Source organism: Cariama cristata, unplaced genomic scaffold (assembly GCF_000690535.1).
Source record: "Cariama cristata isolate BGI_N322 unplaced genomic scaffold, ASM69053v1 scaffold6172, whole genome shotgun sequence".
Lineage (NCBI taxonomy): Eukaryota > Metazoa > Chordata > Aves > Cariamiformes > Cariamidae > Cariama > Cariama cristata.
The window spans coordinates 124586-142932 of NW_009605430.1; the positions used below are offsets into that span (position 1 = coordinate 124586).

Genomic DNA, 18347 nt, shown 5'->3' on the forward strand with positions numbered 1-18347 from the left:
GAGAGAGGGTTAAAAATGTCAGGTGGGCTGAAAATCTGCACTTTAAAAGGCATGAAAACCTTCCAAAAACCCCCAAGCCAATACAATTCAGGTGTTTTCTGAGGCTCCTTAAGACAGGTCAGAGAAGTGAAATAGGCTTCTTTAGCCAGTTCAAGAGACTTCTCTCTCAAACGGGCACCTCAGAAACCAAAAGGTTCTTCTGAAGTCTTGCCTAGGGAAAAGCTGTACTGGTGTTTGGGGGCGAAAAATACAGAAAGATTTAAACAGCAATTAACAGTGAATATGACTGCCCTAAAACATGTAGAAGAGATGGTTTACATATGGAGACCTCTTCCCAAAGGCAGCTAGATAAAAGGTCTGTAAATGTGAAACACAAAGCAAATCTGTGCTGAAAGGAGCATGAGCTTGAGATGCTAGTACAGTGGACATTTTCCTACAGATTTTTTTAAACCCTATATTGCTCATGGAGTGTGTTTTTAAAAGCTTTATGTCATATCTGAAGGTGATACACCCACATCACTGCACAGGACTCTCTATAAAAACAAGTCTATCTCCTAGTACCAGTAGAGTCAATAGTGCCACGCAGATGTTTCTGCACTTTTCTGGACCCGGGGATTAGTTCAGTCATCAGTACTTTGGGGTTCTCCATTTTGTGTTCCTCTGCATGACACAAACGTGTTTTTTTCCTATGCTACGTACCAGCAAACTGCAGTGAAATTTGAAAAACATTTGGAGTGGAGTGTATGTTTAGGTCTTACGACCAAGAGCAAGCACGAGAAGGGGAGTACATCCCAGAGGAGCTCTTCTGCCACTCCCAGAGAGGAAAGCTGACTTTTCAACAGCATTTAGTAAAGTAAATGGACTAATACAAGTTACTGCAGGGAGCGGACACACTGTCATGCAGGTGGTGAGCAACGAAAATAATGAGCTAGCAAAGGTCAGAAGAGAGGCAGCTGTTCTTCAGGAGCTACACCCAGGTGGGTGCAATGCAAGAGCTGTGTCTGAGGAAGGAAGATCTCAGCAAGAGCCAGCACACTTACTGGTCAATGCTCTGAGTGTTGTTGGCTTCAGTCACATCTTGTTAAAAAAAACTAAAACACTCCAGGAAAGAAAAAGCCTATTCACTTAGCTGGAAGCACAGCTCTGCACTTGATTCTTATCAGTGCAGGACAAAAATCATTCTACTGGTTCCTTTCAAAGATCTCTGAGTAGGAAAAATAAATTCTTCTTTTCCCCTGTTTCCGAGTGGTCTCTTGTTTTGCATATTCCTGTATCAATTTGTTGTGACTCTCCACTGTGCTTTGGGCAGCAGGGGAGGAATAATCCTGAGTCCCCAGATCATCTCTGAGGACTGCGAACTGTATGGATACAAAATCATCATGATTTGCAATGGTGTAATGATGCCATCTGATGTTCCAGTGTCACCTGTGCCCCCACAGTCAGACTGATGAGAGGTTTTGGACATACTGAAGTTTCAGAAACCAGATTGATAAATGCTGAGGATAAATGCTTATCATTTATAATTGATAAATAAATTGATAAACAAATAGGATCTCAGAATTTGTAAGGTGGGACAATTTGATATCAATGTATTTTCACCTACAAAATACACACTTTTTCAAGAAAATTCTGCAAACCAGCTGAGCCTTTGCCCCGAATTCAGAGCCCTGAGTTGGTGCCCAAACATATCTCCATCCATAGACATATCTCACCAGGGCTCAGTTTTACTATTCCCTTAAAAGAAACAAACCTCAGGTTTCACCTATGCAATTCCCTGAAGCCTGACTCTCCTCCACCATTGCTCCCCAGTTCTCTCCCTTGATAGTCACTCCTGTTTGTCCTGTATCCTCTGGGAAACCACAGGACCACACCACCTACCCTAGTGGGCCTTTACACAGTTTTTAAAGCCTGCTAAAAAGACAGCTCAGCAGGCTAGTCATCATTGTTAGGATTTACTTTTTTTTTTTTAACCATACAGCATCTTAAGCAGAGGATCAGAAGTTGCATTGCCTTTAGTCATCACTGTAACACAGAGAGTGGAAGAAGATAATTAGGACACCTGAAAAACCTCCAAACAGTGCCTCTACATTAGAAGAAATATTCAACAAAGAGGCAGTATCAGACCAGCAACTTCCAGCCTCCGAACAAAGGCACAGAGGCTTTGCTAGGATAGCAGTCAGAGGCGTCTTAACAGTAAGATTAATTGCTGGAAAGTAAATACTGACAACACACAGCATGTTACAAGATTGGAAATAAAGGCAAACCTTATACTGAGGAACTGGCCAGCTGAACAATACAGGCAAGGCAGCAGAGAAACATGGTGCCCCTTCTCTTTCTCTTTGGCATGGGGAGATAGGACATTGTGGGCTCAAAAGAAGAGTGGATTACACGAAATAACTCACATTCAACAGGCAACAGAAGTTAGAAGAAAGGAAGGACAACTGACTTTAACTGTTGAAGCTTCAGGATTGTTAAATAGAAAAAGTGAATACAAACACATGCCTTAGAAGCTGTCACACCCTCACAGGGAACTCTAATTTGTCTTTCTGGCAATTATCCTCCCTTGCCATCTCACACATGTTGCTGCCCTTTTTCATGGATGCAGGTGTCTTTTCCCAGCTGTATTAAGGGGCTTGTTGCTCCTTTTCTTCTACAGAAAGCTGAAACCTGAGGCTCATAAAGCTCTGCTGTGTAAGGAATGGCATTCAAGTTGCAGTGAGCTGGGAGAGCGAGGTTAAATCCATTCCGAAAGCCTGCTTACTCCAGGAGAAAAGAAACGCTCAGAATCAGTGCTGTGTGAAAGAGATGAACTTGGAAAGAATTAAAATGCAAAAGACGTGCAACTTGATTAGCTCTGAACTGAAAGACTTCCCAGTCTCTGAGCAAAGTGTTTTCAAAATGATGCATGTCCTTGTAAGATAAGAGAAACATCTTCAAAAGAATATTTGTGGGCTTATAAGCGCTTTACTCTGTGCAGAGAACTTCTAGTTCTCCACTCTCCGTTGGAAATGCAGCATGACAGCCTAATAGTTGCTACAGTTTTGAGGAGTTTAATGAAGAAAGCAGCGGTGGCAAAATCATTTGCATGGATTACATTGCTTGGCTTCACCACTTTTTAATTCCTCCGAAAGGCCTTTGCACAGAGCCCAACGAAGAAAATGAAACGAAGAGCAGAGCCCATCCCAGCACGCAGCAGGTGGAGCAGGACAGGGTTTGCTCGTCACCGACAAGACTTTATTTGATATTGGTTGAACTGAGGAGGAGGCATTTGGGGAAGAGAACTGTTGACTCATGCCTTGAGGAGTACCACAATGCAAAGCGTTGCTTTTGACAACTATATCAGCTGACTTCTAGTGGCGGGAAGAGTTGACCCCTTTAAAGAATTTACTTAAAAACGTACAGTTGACCTCATTCTTCAAGACCAAATTTAAGATTACAGGTCTATTTCTAACCAATCCATACAGTTCACTTCTAAACGATTGGAGAGTCAATGTTTATGAGCTTGCCATGGCAATTACCATACAAATTTTTGACCAAAATTCTGTGAGATGTGAGAAATTATAGGATTTGATCATTGCTTCTGGCCTGTAACTCACACTAGTTTTATAAGACTGAAAATCTTACAGAGTTGAAGACGCTTACAGATTTATAAGTTATTTAAGGTGGCACAAAATTTCTTCTTGACATCCTCAAAAAGATTCTACTGAGTTACAATTTTCCTTGCTTAATCTTGGCCTCATGACATGGGAATTTTACATTAAATCACCCATTATCTAATCTGAAAATATTTAAACCCTCCTGACTACCCTATGTATTCATTCTTCAACATGCACCTGAGAAGTAAGCAAAGCTAGAAACTTCCTGCCTGGCCTCTGTGTAATCTTAAGTCAAGAAAGTCAATTCAAACTCTAAGGAAATTGGTCAGACTGTGGGTTGATTTTTTTTCTTTCAAGTCATGCACATCTAAATTCAGCACTTCAGCACATTATCTGTGTTCTAATTTTCTCTTTCATTCCCCAGCCCTTTGTTAAGAAGGCATTTGTTAAGCACTTCATCAATTAAGGCTTCCTGTATTGAGTATAACTCACACAAGTATTTGCACGTTAAGGTTGTCACTGTTTAAAACGCCTTGGATCCCTCAAGCAGATATGCTGCTGACTGTATTAAACAATCCACATTTAAAACAGCCTGAGCTATGTTTGCTTCAGTTTCAAGCACAGCTTGCACTTCTGGTGATTTATCAACAGTGAGCTGGCACCAAAATCTTTCAGCCATGCCAAAGTACCTCCTTGAAAACTTCACAAGTATTTTTATTAATATTTTCTTTCTTTTTATACTCTTATTTTACCACTGGAAAAAAATTTAAAATACCACCAGAAAAAAAGAAAAATGTAAAATTGAGTTACTCAAGAGGCAGGCTATTAAAGAAGTTTTATTCTTACAACCCAAATGTAAGACAGGTCATTAGACCAGGTCTGGAACACGCTTGAGTCAGACAGCACTTAAGAGGTAGAAAACAAAGACCCGTTGTTTTCTTCTGGAGGACTAAACAGTCTATAATTTCAGTATAAGAAAGGGTTGGTAGTAAACAATCCCAGCGTTTCACCAGAACCACCTTTTTAAGGCAATACGTACAGCAAGAGATAATATAACATCATTGAGACTACAAATAGAGAAGGCTGTGAGAAACATTAAAGATACTCAAGAGCGGTCAATAAATGATGAGCCTAATGTTAAATTAAAATCGTTGTTGGCAAATGGGAGGTAGTGTACAAATGAAGGAGTGATTTTAGTCACTCAAAGACTTTCCTTGGTCCTAAACCAGTTACAGCCTTTGAGGTAAAAACTTGAGCACTACTGAGAAAAACAATTAAAAAAAAAATCATTTCCAGGTCCAGCAACTACTCAGAAAATGTAAAACATAATAGAGCAAAACCAATCAGATTAAGTATTAAGAAGCCCCTTTATGAACCACTGGAATGCAGTTTTCTACTCTTCCTACCTTGCATCAAAAATAAATGAGAAAAACAAACACACAAACAAAATGCTGAGGGAGGATCCTATAAATATTAGAAGCCTGGAGAGCCTTCCATGGGAAGAGAGGGGATTGAGCACACTGGTTCTGCATGCTTTAGAGCAGAAAAAAAAAAATAGGACGAAACATGGCAGAGAGAAATCAGAGAAAGAAAAGTAAGAAAGAGAAATATGAAGTGCACTCCTGAGCTCTTCCTCTCACTGCAAAAAGGCAACATGTTTAAAATCGAGGATAGGACATACTGTTTGGTGGGTTGGTTTGATTTTAAAAAACAAACCAACTCTTAACGAACTGCAACTGTTAACGTGTGGAACTCCTTGCTACAAGGTTCAATGAGGTCAAGGATGTTAGAAGGATTTAAAAACAATTAGATGTTCAGAAGAATAACAACAAGATCCTCCAGAGTTACATTAGAGCAGATCACCAACAGCTTTTGCTCGCTCTTTTATGCGAAGAGCCCATTACATCTCACTGCCTGGGGTTGTTGCAAGAGATTTCTGTGCAGGCTGGGCTGGCTGTGAACCTCCTCCCTGGCTGTTGTCCTCCCCACACCCAAGCAGTTTGCTTTGGCCATTGTCCCACACACAGTCCTGGAAAAGGAAGACTGAGTATCTAGTTTGGAAATTCATGGTCATTTCATAGCTGAAATGCTGGCCTCTGAAACAGAAATGGGTAATCCCCACTGACGGCACAATCCCAAATTTCAGCGCCTGAATTCTAAACCCTCGATTCTCTGTTTGGGTTAGCTTTTGTACTACCTTTTGTATTCAAAGATTTACTAACACTGTTAAGCTGATTTTAATTATTGTTATTATTCAGCTGTACTAGGAAGCTTTTTTAATATTCCTATTGTATTTTCAACAATGCCTTTACAGAAAATTTTTATTATTCCCTGATTCAGCTATTTTGCATACACTTTGCTGTTCTAGAAAACCTTCTGGATCTTGTGTTATTACACAAAATAAAAAGATGGGCATTTTACAGCAGTTTCAGTCTGTACTGTTGTGGCATTTATTCAGCACTGGCACCACAGAAATAGAAAAGCCAGCCATTTCCACAGGGATGCAAAGTAGGAGCAGAAATTGGCTGTATGTTTTTTAACTTTTCCACCTCAATTTTCAGACAAGTTCAGCTAATGACCTCTGCATAGCTCTCCTTGGCAGAACAGTCACCAAAATGAAATAAAGCAACCCACATCCCTGCAAGGGAATTCTCATGTTTATTTGACTGGTGGGGAGACCAGGATTTAGAGACCAAGAAATCACGAGAACCTCAAAAGCAAGATGGCACTAGAGCCAAGGGAGAACCACGGCGCACTCCACTCCAGCCACTGAATAAACCATTAATTAACTTGAATTTGAGGTAGCACAAAAGCTGTAAACAAATGGGAAGACAAATTATAAATGGAAAGTGAATGATTCTTTTTTTTGAATCCTACAGAACCACAGAATGAAGTGTGGTTACCTAACTGAGGACAGTCACAGTGAATAAAAGTCTGTCAATACAACTGGCACTCAGCTGTCACTCTGTAGAATGCTATGGGAGATAATGGGTTCAAGCCACCGTATAAACCGCTGCTACTTCTTCCGATTCTACATTTCAATGCTTCAGTCCATTTCCTCTCTGGCCAGGTTGTCAAAACTCATACCCAGAGCTCTGCCCTCCAGGGAGGTACTGCAGCTGCCCCCGCCCAGTGCTCCCAGCAGCAGGGCAGAGCCCCACTCCCCTGAGCACATTAGCCTGGCAGAACGCTTCGGAGGAGAAAGCAGAAGCAAAGCAGGGGGAGACACGTGAAAATGCCAGATACTGGCACCCAGGTTGTGCACATCAAACAGGAGCTGTAAATCCAGACAAAGAGCCACTTCAATGCAGAACAGCACCAGGAGGCTCTGGCCCTGCCTTGCGCACAGCTTATGCACGGGCAACACTGAATGAGTTGCTGTAACCATACAATCACTTCCTTGCAACAAGCACGTTTTAGTGCATCAGGCCTCTAGCACCAGTACAGATTTCAAAACAAGGAATGACGACAAGGCCCTTAGCACGGTGCCAGCCCACGGTTTGGGAGCAGCACAGGGTGTCAGTTCTGCCACTGGTCGATCAATCAGTTGACATCTGGCCAGTCACTATATAATGTTGGAGCCCAGTTTCCCCGTTTGTAAAGGGCAAGGATGAAGCTGACCTGCCTAGAAAGGCACCTGAAAATCTATTTGAGAAACCATCACTTCATTTTCTCTCTATCCTTTGTTTTAAAAGGTATTTTCACTTTACTCAGATGTTTCAGCTTCTCAGAAAAGCAAGTAAAGAAGCAAATTAGCCCCAAAAGTTTTCTTGATGCTATCTGAATGAATTGTACTGTGGTTATGGCAATATATATATAAGCTACTCTATAACGCAGAAAGGTTATTGGTAATCTTTACTGTTCGATAAAAAGGAAAAGAAAAGCATGCCATTTTTTGTTAAATTTGTGTGTTTGGGTCCTTGTTAAAGTTACTCTTGGCTTGCAATAAAGTGCAATGTTCAGTTATAATAGTTATAAAACAATGTTAATGTGTGCTGGGGTGAGTTTCATGCAAGTGATCTCTGTAGCTCATAAAATGACACTCCAGTGTATTTTACCATCCTAGCAAGAGAGGCTTATAAAACAGCTGTGGTGGAAAGTAAATAAAATATAAATGACTCATATAAGGGAACAGTTTCCCCACTGTGGAGACTTTGGGCACTGTATCACTTTTTATATTATACTGTATTAAGACAATTGCTTTGATCTCAGCAATAAAGTTGGCCCAGGCCCTTTATTTTTGCTTAACCAATCTGAGATCTTTTGCAATAACTTTAGTGTGACTGCTCGGAAACAAGCCCAACAAAAACAACAAGTGCTGGCTGGGCCCTCTCTAATCTTGGGTCACCTCAATGGCCAGCAACACCAAGGGCTACTTCTGGGGCCCTTGTCCTCTGTCATCACCAGACTCCATTTGCCACAAGACATACTGAACCAAAATCAGCAGATCTCTCTCCTTACCTGCTTTGAAGATCCACTCCAAGTACCCATTTAGTTCCCGTTCAATTTGCTGCTGCCTACGGAGTTTCAGGAAAGCTCGACGATTTTCTACCCTCTCTCGTTCTTTGGCAAATTCACTATAGAGAGAGAAGAATGAGAAGGTACATGTCACAAGTGGCCAGGGAAAATACACAGCCCTTCTTTTGTCCTTCACGTTGCTTTCATGCAGCTTGTGAAGTTGGTGACAGGAGTAGTGAGTGGAAACCACAGTATGCTACATGTTGGTGTCCAACAAACTACTACTTTGATTGTAGCTCAGCTGTTTCTCTGCCTCTCTCACCCTGAAAGAGGACTGCAAACTGCCACGTGCACACACTTGTTCTAGGGCCACACCATATCCATCACAATGAGATTCTGTTGCACAACCACATATACCTGTCCAATCATGCAATCCAAATTATCATCCCCAACGCTAAGAACTGTCCTCCATCTCTCTCTGCACCACCCACTCCACAGCAGAATTTCCTCTAGAAACACAAAATTATGTCACAGAGACACCAGCACTCTTTTGGTGTTGGGAGAGATCTACTCTTCCCTGTTGGCCTTTCTTCCATTTTTCCCAGGCTTAAGATGACTTTGTCAAACACAAGTCAAAGGAGAGCTACAAGTGAGGATGGGTGCTCTGAGGTCCAGGTGAAATAGCCCAGACGCTCTGGGTTGAGGGTAACCATGATCCTGCTATTTGCTAAAATCACATGGAAAACAAGTATCTTGATATCAAATCATTAGAACAAGACTGTACAGGGGAGTCAGAAAGTAAGGTTCATCCAGCCATTGCAAAAATCTTGTCCAAGTACATCCTACTGCCTAGTTTGAAATGATCTTGAGACAACAGTGCAGCCACCACCTTAAGACACCCAGGCTGAGGCTTTCCCCAAATTAATTCATATCACCTCTGGGAAGTTCCTGATGCCCCACCTGGAGATACATGTGCCCATCTACCATTTATAAGGCTCTGAACCAGGCTCTGCAACCCCTCGCTTTGAGCACACACTGGAGTGGCTCTGCAATAGCTTAATTTGTATGGTTAAATTCAGGATCGGGCTTTTAACCCTTGTATACACCAGCAGTTCACTCATTCTCTCATTTGACATCTTAACCCTGCCATGTCCTTCAAATCCTCAGTTAACTGTTAGTTGTTGCAAAGCTGTAGTTAACCACTGTTCTTGACTGAAATCTCACCCAGTCACCTGTTCATTACCCACACATGCTCCTCAAAAGCCAGCAAGGAGCAGGAGATGGGAGGAAGGAGGAAGAATGGGGAAAAAGGAGCCGCAAGTGCCAGAGGCAGCTTTGTATTCAGTCAATACTTTACCCTTCAAAGCAGAGACTTTTGCTTTGTTTGACAGGACTGTCCGATCCATGGAGAAGGGACTGCAGGGAGAACTTGGCACAGCACTGTGTCACACACCAGTACCAGGCACTGATGTGAGAGCTGCCATCAGCTGAGTCGTCATCTGCACATCCCAGTCTCCTGACTCCCCTCTCCTGTCCCTCACCTGGCAGCATAGTCCATGACCCTGTCCTTGAAATGGAGGAAGTTGAAGCATCGCTCTTAATCGACAGCTCCTCCTTGGCATTCAGCGTGTGTCTACCGGGTGATTCGGGATCCTGCACATGTCAGCTGGATCGCCAATTTTCTCCCTCTTCCTTTTTAATGTTCTCATTTCTGGTTCAACGCCTGCTGGTTGGGGCCACGGACCTCCTCTCAGTTTTGATTTCTCTCTGGAGTCGGAGGAATGAGATCAGACAGCACAAGGTGACAACGTGAATTTAAATTGCCAGACGTGGAAGGTCCACGCTTCCTGCGTTACACGTTCGTGTCACCGCAAATTTCCCAGAGCTGGGCTGTGCCGGATGGGATCAGGAGGCAACACTCAGCGAGGAGTTTCTTGAAGGACCGCAGCAGGCAGGAAGGACAGCAGATGAGCCGTGGCATCGCTCCCTTACCCCTCAGGAGCAGGCAAGGGAAAGCCTTTCATCCTCCGCCAGCTCCTATCTGGCCTAAGGAAAGTAAAAGCTACCTAGGACTTGTCCCTTTAATCTCAACTTTAAACACATAAGAAAATCAGGGAGAAACTGTGCTAAGTTGCAAACCTTCAGTAGTTTTCTGTACAGCCATGCATGCTTTTCACAAGTCACCAGTGAGGAATGTTGCTGAGGTTAAAGCCACCTGCACCCTCCTGTTCCTTGGAGCTGGCAGGTTTGGCACTGCCACGGAAGGTGGGAAGGCAAGCTCCAGGAGAAGGCAGTACCTTGGGTCTCTGCTCACTGAATGCCTTCTGAGTGCTACAGAGCTGTAGCAAAATCATCCAAGGTTGAAGACTGGAGGGTCTTGATGTATGGTCCTCCTGGCAGAGGAATGCATCACTTGCTCTTTCTCCTGTCGCCAGGAGAGAGGTTTGATGAAGCTGGAACTTGTCAAAAGATTGTGTTTTTCTTTATGAAATGTATTAATAAAAACATCTGTCTCTCTTCCACTACGTTCATCACCATTCAGGAACTGAAATAGTCCCCAATTACAGCAACTGGAAAACTCCCAGAATTTCTGTTTGAGAGCTTTTCAACAAAATTTCAGAACGTATTCAAGGAAAAGGGGAAAAAATTATATCAAAATGCCATATTTTATCTAAAAATATTTCAGCTGAAATGGAAACACAGAAAGTCCCATGGGAATGTTTGGTTGAGGTAAATAAGTTTCCTCTTTTATTCAGCATAATCTCTCTTTATGCCACTGACTTACAAAAAACTCCAAATCACCAGAAAGAAAACCTGAGCAGGAAATATGCTGCCTCCTACCCAGCTTTACCTCCAGGACTTTCTTCATAGGTGGTCCTCCACGTTTTGGAAAATTCTGGAATGAGTAATAATGTTCACCCAGTCTCATCCCTGGCTTTCATCAATGACCACGTGCCCCAAAAGTCCACCAAAACATTCACCTTTCAGCACTGCCCGGACAGGCATTAAGAGGAGGAAAGGTCAGTACTCCTACACGCAGTACAGCAACAGGAGACACTGCTTTGGAGGAAGCTGAGCTCTGCCTGGGTAGATGACTACAATGCATTTTCATTACAGCATGACAGTTGTGAATAACTAATTCTATAGAGACAGCAGGAACAAACAGAAATGAAAGAAAGGGCACTCATCACAGATGGAAACCACATGCCATCCAGTCAAGCTCAATGTGTCACATTTTTCTTCTCAAGAGTGGTTGGGGCTTAAAGTCACCAGGAAAATGGATGACTGCTGCTTATCACCTTGGTGGGTGGAAGAGTAAAACAAATCTCAGTGTAAATATGCACTGGAAGAGCCACTTCAGGGAAAGCCAAGAGCCAAGAGCCCCTCCCAGCCACAAAAGAGACAAGGTCAACTCATGAGTAGCCACCAGGGTCAGTAAAAGATTATACACCAATGAAATTCTTATGGGTACTTTATCCATGCTGGTCTTAAATTAAAAACAATGCAACCAAAAAGGGAAAAAAAAAAAACAAACAAAACAAAACAAAACAAACAACAAACCATCATCCTCTGAATCTGATTAACTTTCCTATATGACAGCAGAGAGCTGGGATGAAGCATCATGTAATGCATCTCCTGGTCTTGGGTTTCATGGCACACTCCCAGGGCCAGCAACAGCAGGCCTGCTGCAAGACTAATCACCCCATTAAACCTCTGCAATTCAGGTTTTCCACTTAGAAAGCAGACAGAAACACTTCCCACTCACAGGGAAGAGGCACAGAGAGATGATATAACATTGCTGTCATTGCTACCATTAATAGTGCTGACGATTAGCAATTCTTAATAACAACAGAGGTAATTAGCTCCTCATTCAGAATAATACCACTGAGCTACACAAGATTTCATGAAATCTCAGATCTTAGAATGGGAGAACAGCCTTCATCTACTGAATCCAAAGCACTATTCAAAGTGAACAGAAAGAAGCACAGATCTCAGAAGGACTCCACCAGGGACTCCTGGAAAGCTGCTGTAAAAACTTTAACAATTTTAACTCTAAAACAAAAAAAATTATCAGTTTCAGAATTGGCTTCATCTCCAGTCCAAATACGTCAGTGGAATAAGTAAAGTTGAGTCCGGAAGGCACGTGACATCTAGGGACATAGTCCTGCCTGGAGAAACACAGCCCTCAAGGATGGAGAGGAGCCAGATAATTCAAGTGGGTGAGCTCTGGCGAAGGAACCAGCCAGGACTGCAGATGTTTGACTGAGTTACTCACAGGCCAAAACAAATTCTCCAGGTGGAGGAACAAAATCCATCAAGACAGGAGACTTAATTTGTCAGCTTTGTTGCTTGAATGTGGAGCGTTACCCAAGAACAGATTTGATACCTGTCAGCAGCCCACGTCACTCAGGAGCAGGGAAGGACAGGCTGGAGGGAGAAGACAGGAAACAAAACTCCTCTGGCTGCCTGACATACAAGTTGGAGGAGCATCACATGTGCTGGGATAGTAGCAGCGGTACAAAATCATGATGTTGTGCTACTCGAAGGCTGCCTGGATGAGTGGAGGTGAAGCGTTAAAAGCTCCTCTCTGTTTCAGTCCACCCCTCTTAAAATCAGCAAGAAAAGAACCTCAAAAGAAACCTGGTGTCAATTATCCACCTAACTCGCAGTAAGCTTTCAGCAAGAGCAACACTGAGGTAGGAATTTCCATAAGAGGCTGCAAAGGGACTGCAGAGATAAGAACATGCACTTGTAGCACCCCAGACAGATGAACATGCTGGATGATAAGAGAGGTAAGATGAACGTGATATTATTTGCATTTTTCAGTAAAACCAAACCTCTTGTGTTCTTGGCAGGCTGCAACCACTTACTCAGGGGCTGTACATCACTTAGGAGATCCTCCAGAGTGCCTTAGGGTAACTTCTCAGCACAGGGACCGCACTCATCTCCAAGCCTCCCAGCATCCTGAGAGCACCCACATGCAAGCAGAAACACTTAATTGCATTTTATGAGTGAAGTCCATTTCCTACCATTTATTTTGGTTAATCAACTGTGAGAAGAAAATAGAGAGTGAGCCTTCAGTTAATTTTTTCTTTCCCTCTCAGGTCTGTTTCTGATGCTGGGGTTTGCTGCCTCATCCTAATCCAACCAAATCCCGACTGCTTGGGTGAAGCCAGTTACCATAACATGGTAGGCAGACTTCTGCTCAGCCAGCCCTCCTTGTGCTCCTGCCTTTCTGTAGGTCCTGCAGTACTTGTGTGATTGAGCTTGCTACCTCACGCACACAGTCCTGCAAAGCCCCTCGCGGCTTGCTTCACCAGGGCCTGATCCAGTTAGTACTCCTAACATTTCATTCACTAACCGCATCAGCATCCATGTGTTTATAGAAAAGCAGATTCTTGCTCCAGGGAAAGAATTTATTCTGCAGGTTCATGTCTCTGTCTTTTGTCTTCCTGGAGAACAGTAAATCCTTTATAAGGGGAAGCCTCTGCTGGCTGCAACAAAAAAGCCCCTCACCTTTATGCCTGTAACCGTTTATACAACTAGAGACACAAAGCCTTGGCTGCACTAAACACTTATTTTACCTTCTGCAAACCTGTTCTTTGAGAGACAGAGGCAGGGAGGGGCTCCCAGCAGAAAGAGAGAGACCATGGAGAGTGAGCAGGAGCAAGATGGGGAGTGGGGAGTGGAAAGAGAGAAAAGCAGATACTCGGTGTCCTGGATGCAGGCACAGGAAGAGCCTGGGGACCTGCTGAGCATCCTTCCTGATCCTGTGGGTGCTGCCGTGACCCAGGGCAGGGCAGAGGGAGGCAGGGGAGCAGATAGGAAGGGGGGCTATCTGAAGCACAGCAGCAAAGCTCGGGATCTGAGCAGGGACAGTGGACACCATCCTCCTTCGATTCCTGAAACATTTTGCTTCAGCAGGGTGCACTGTCACTAGGGAACCAGCAGCACCAGGGACTCTTTGAACTCTTTTAGAGATTAAAGGACCCACCTCAGCCCACGACACAGCTCCCAGAGCCTGCGAGGGGCTGCCAGGGAGGCAGCGGCAGGAGAACAGCAGTCCTGCAGGGATGATGCCCTGCAGACCAGCCACCTCAAAAGGCACCAACCTTTGGTGTTTCTCACAAAAGCTTCTTTAGGAGAGGAGGAAAGGCAGCCACAGCAGGGGCCAAATTCTTCACAGCAGCACACAGGAGACAAGGGGAAGGGATAGGGGAGAGGAGAGAGAGCGTCATTCCCTTCAGTGCACTAACCTGGGCGGATGCTGGCGAGTTAGAAATATAGGTGGAGGGTAGAATCAAATTTGGCTTAGAAAAGAAAAAGATGAAATAAATCCAGGAGTAAATTGACAAGCAGTACAATTTCCAGCTGCCTAGACACGAAGCATCATGGCCCCTAGCTGGGAAGATGCAAACCCAAGAGGATGTGGCTCAGCTGTGTCCATAGCCAGCACTTTGCAACCAGAAGGGCTGCAAACAAAATGAGAGGAGATCAGCAAGCACATGGGTTTCTTTACCATAGCACCAGGTATCTTTACCACAGTAAGCCCCACGAAGATTTCAGGATGAGCCAAGGTATGGTTATTCTCATTCACAGACAAAATGCTCAAGTACAGAAAAACCTACAGGAAAAACTAAAAATAATTTGTTGCCTCTGACTTACTGATTTGGAAACATGAATAGAAATGCATGTAGAGGATTGTTAAATCCCTAGTTTTAAATACCTCTAAAAATCAGGTCCAGGTCACCACTGAACATAGGCAAAGCGTATCGATTAGAAAGCCCATCTGGAACAAGAAGAAAAAGTGTGGAAATGCACCTTATTTGCGCAAGAAGAAAGTCTGAGGAAGCTGAAAGAAAGCACATCCCAGGGGCACAGAGATCACACTGGAAAGTGCTGGAAGGAGATGAATCCAAGCAACCGATTCACCTGGAAAACTATCAGTAAGAATTTCTTCACGCTGGTGACATTTGGTACCTCTAAGATACTGTTTTCCTGCCCATGAAGGCAGTTTGCTGAGAAGTCAGAGTTTTGAACCTTGTTATTAAACAAGGAAAGCCCAGAGGAGGACTGAGATTTCTTAGTGCTGAAGACAACAAAGCTCTGTGGCTCATCATCCGCCCCAGGCCATCCCATCAGCTGCACAAAATCCCAAAGACACACCGTGTTATACGTTTCTATCTCACCTGGAGTTACAGCCAGCCAAGATCACACCAGACACGGTCCAAGGAGGCATGTCCATCTCTCCCAGACTGAACCCAAATATACAGACTCAGCTGGCTGAGCTGCTTAACCCATCCTAATATCCACTGCTGAGGAGTAAGGACTGGCTCAGTCAATCCTGCACAGCCAGAGCTGCTTCTGCTTCCTCCTTATTGCTCTAAAGAGAGGGAAAATATAGTTCTCCTCAACCAGCTGATAAAGGATGAAAGTATCACCGAGAGATTGATATCTCAGCACCGAGTCAGGCTTCACAGTCACTTTTATCACCGAACACAGCAGGAAGATGCTTCAAATGCAAGTCAGATATGGGATACCTCTTGTATTTCTAGAAAGAGAAGAGGAACAGCACAGAGGCGAAGCCTTCAATGCATTTTCCTTTCTTTTGTCTTTACATTCAGCTTGTGCCGATTTCACTTTGATTCTACCTAACCCGATTTGAAATACTGCGAGTGCCACAGCTGCGCAAACCTCACTCGAAGGCGGCAACAACAAAGAGAGAAAAAGGAATTAAGAAGCACCATTTATCTCATCGTATCAGCCTACTGCAATTGCTGGATGAACCTCTGGCTCTGTTCATCAAGTCTCCACCCCAGAGTCAAAGCAGAAGCCCCAGGAAATTCAAATTTAGGTCTCCTGTGTATCATTCCTATATTACAGGCTTTGTTTTCCACTGTGGCTTAACAGAAGGGCAAATAAAGGTAGTCCATCTCTGCTACACTAACCAAAACCACAAAAGGAGCAAAGGATCCACATGCAATAGGACGTTTACTCGGTGAGACAAAGCTCACGTGCAAAGCCTTTGCTCCCTGACCCCTGCTGCAAGAAACACACATGCTTCTCCCACATTTCTTGTTTGCAATGATGGCTTTGTGATAAAGGGTGATGAGCAAGGAACAATAGCAAAGAAAATATATTTTTTGCCTGTCTTTCCTCTCCCTTTTAAGAACAGGATGGGGAAAGACTAAAAGCAATGAGAAAGCAAGCAGAATCTCATATCTTTTCATGATGCAGCTCTTCTGCTGCAAATAATTAACACCAGCCAAAGTTAGATCATAGCAGGTAACAGTGAACTTGGAACAAATTTGCAGGGAAAATGAATGATTGTCTCAGTAATGAGGGAGAAGGAGTACAGAAGAATGCTTTGCCATTATGACAAATTAATCAGCCTGATTCTTCTCCAGCCTCTACACGTCTTGCAGGCTGAAGTTTTATGATCTCAATCTGGCAAAAATCCTCAGGATGGGAAAACATGTCAGGAAACTCAGCAGAGCAAGTCATCGAGACAATCAGTTCAATGAGGTCTGGATAGGGCTGCGCTTCCTCCCAGGGAGCTGCTTTAACAGCACAAAAGCCTCAGTGACCCAAGGTACAATCATCAGAAACAGAATCAGAAACCTCTGAGACAGACTGGGGCACACGACAGGGAGAGCATTTAATGGAAGTCTGCCCAGAGAGCATCCCCCTACGCTGCAGACTGCCCAAAACCGGGTGCGGCAGTGAAGAATTAAAGCACCATTTAACCTGACCCTTGTTCCCCGCAAGGTGCCAGCACGGTCTGTAGCTGTATCTCTTGCCAGGCTGCTGCTGTCACAAAGATGCTGCATCCATTCAAAATGTCTCTCTGCAGTTCTAGCACCAGGTGGGCTCACGTAACAAGAGGCAGATGTTGCACATCCTGGGACAGAGCAGGGCTGGACCGCATCGTGGTAATACTTAAGCAGGGAAGATGCAAACTGGCCACTGCAGTGCCTCTCCACCCTTGGTTATCGTGGCCAAATGAGTAAACCTCGGGAAAGATCATTACTCTCTACTGGCTGGTCTGGAAATACCTCAGGCTTCCCCATAAATATTTGAGGACATGACAAGCAGGATTTTTCACACTTGAGAGACACAGACTCTCAGTATTCAAATGCATCATTCACAGTGCGATGCCCTCTCTGGCCACCTCTCCTGCTGTCTCGCCACCCTCACCACTCCCCGCCTCTGCATGAAACAGTGCCAAAAAGTGTTTAGCCTTGAAGTAAGTTCAGTCATCTTCCTCACAGCATCCCATGATAACATTTATCCCTCTTTGCATTGTGTAATCCAAAGCATCAAAACAGTCACAAACGTATTGCACAGGATCATCCAGCTCATTACCAGGCAAAATTAATACCCAGCTCAAGACCCAAGCAGTACAAAACTCCACAAACCCACCAGCCCAAGGAAGAAAGCTGCTAGCTGGGCCGTGAAGAGGCTGAGGGCTGGGAGGGGAACAGCAGCAGGATGAGAAAAGCAGCATTGGAAATCACTGCTAGGGGAGGGAACACCAGGAAGCTAAGGCGGAGATGGAGATGGGTGCCCATCACTTGGTGGCAACAGCTGCCAGAGCAGGGTGGCAGAGGGCTGCAGCCTGCTAACAAGAGAACTGGGCAAAGTCAGAAGAAGATTGAGCATTGATCAGGAGTTCTCAACTCAGTGGGGGTGTATCTTTTCCCTCATCACTGTAAACTGCAGATTCATGTGCAGAGTTCAATAAAAAATTTATCAGGATCATCATAGGACATTTTCTGGTCAGAACCGAAGCCAAATCCCATGACATCCCAAGCAGCAAACAACTCTGTGTTTAGGGAAAACTGAAAGGCATCTGAGGTCAACCCTTCCTGACGTGAGTTGGAGCCAGAACATTCCCATGGCGCCACCAGAGGCAGCCAATCTCTTTTTCTGTGTAAAGGTGGTATTCCCTGTGATGGATGCCTTTGCTGCTACCTAAGTCACAAAGAGTTTACAAGAGTTTATAAATAATAAAATAAGTAAGAATAACCACCCACTGCACTCAGCACAAAAAAAGATGTTTCAAGAGAAATATATTATGGATACAAATTCCTAAACATTTTCTTACTGCTGTTGTACCACTCTGCACTGGAAACTTTACAAAATGCTACCCCAATTTCTGGGAACTAAGGTGCCTCAGCTTTCTGGAACAAGGTTAGCATGGCTTGAATGACTTCTCTTGCTTAAAACAGAGAAATAAAGTCAAGAACAGCTCTCTAGCATGAGCAAAACCTGGTTCATTCTTTGAGTGGA

At 44.0% G+C, this 18347-nt stretch overlaps 1 protein-coding gene across 1 annotated transcript in view; it reads right to left on the reverse strand.

Moving 5' to 3' along the window:
* LOC104158326 (voltage-dependent N-type calcium channel subunit alpha-1B-like) overlaps positions 1–18347 on the reverse strand; it is a gene marked incomplete at both ends in the record, with an annotated part of 179320 nt that overhangs the window by 124368 nt on the left and 36605 nt on the right. The window contains one exon of the mRNA XM_009695941.1: positions 8058–8173. Within this exon, the coding sequence (XP_009694243.1) occupies positions 8058–8173 (116 nt within the window). The remainder of the gene's footprint in view (positions 1–8057; positions 8174–18347) is intronic.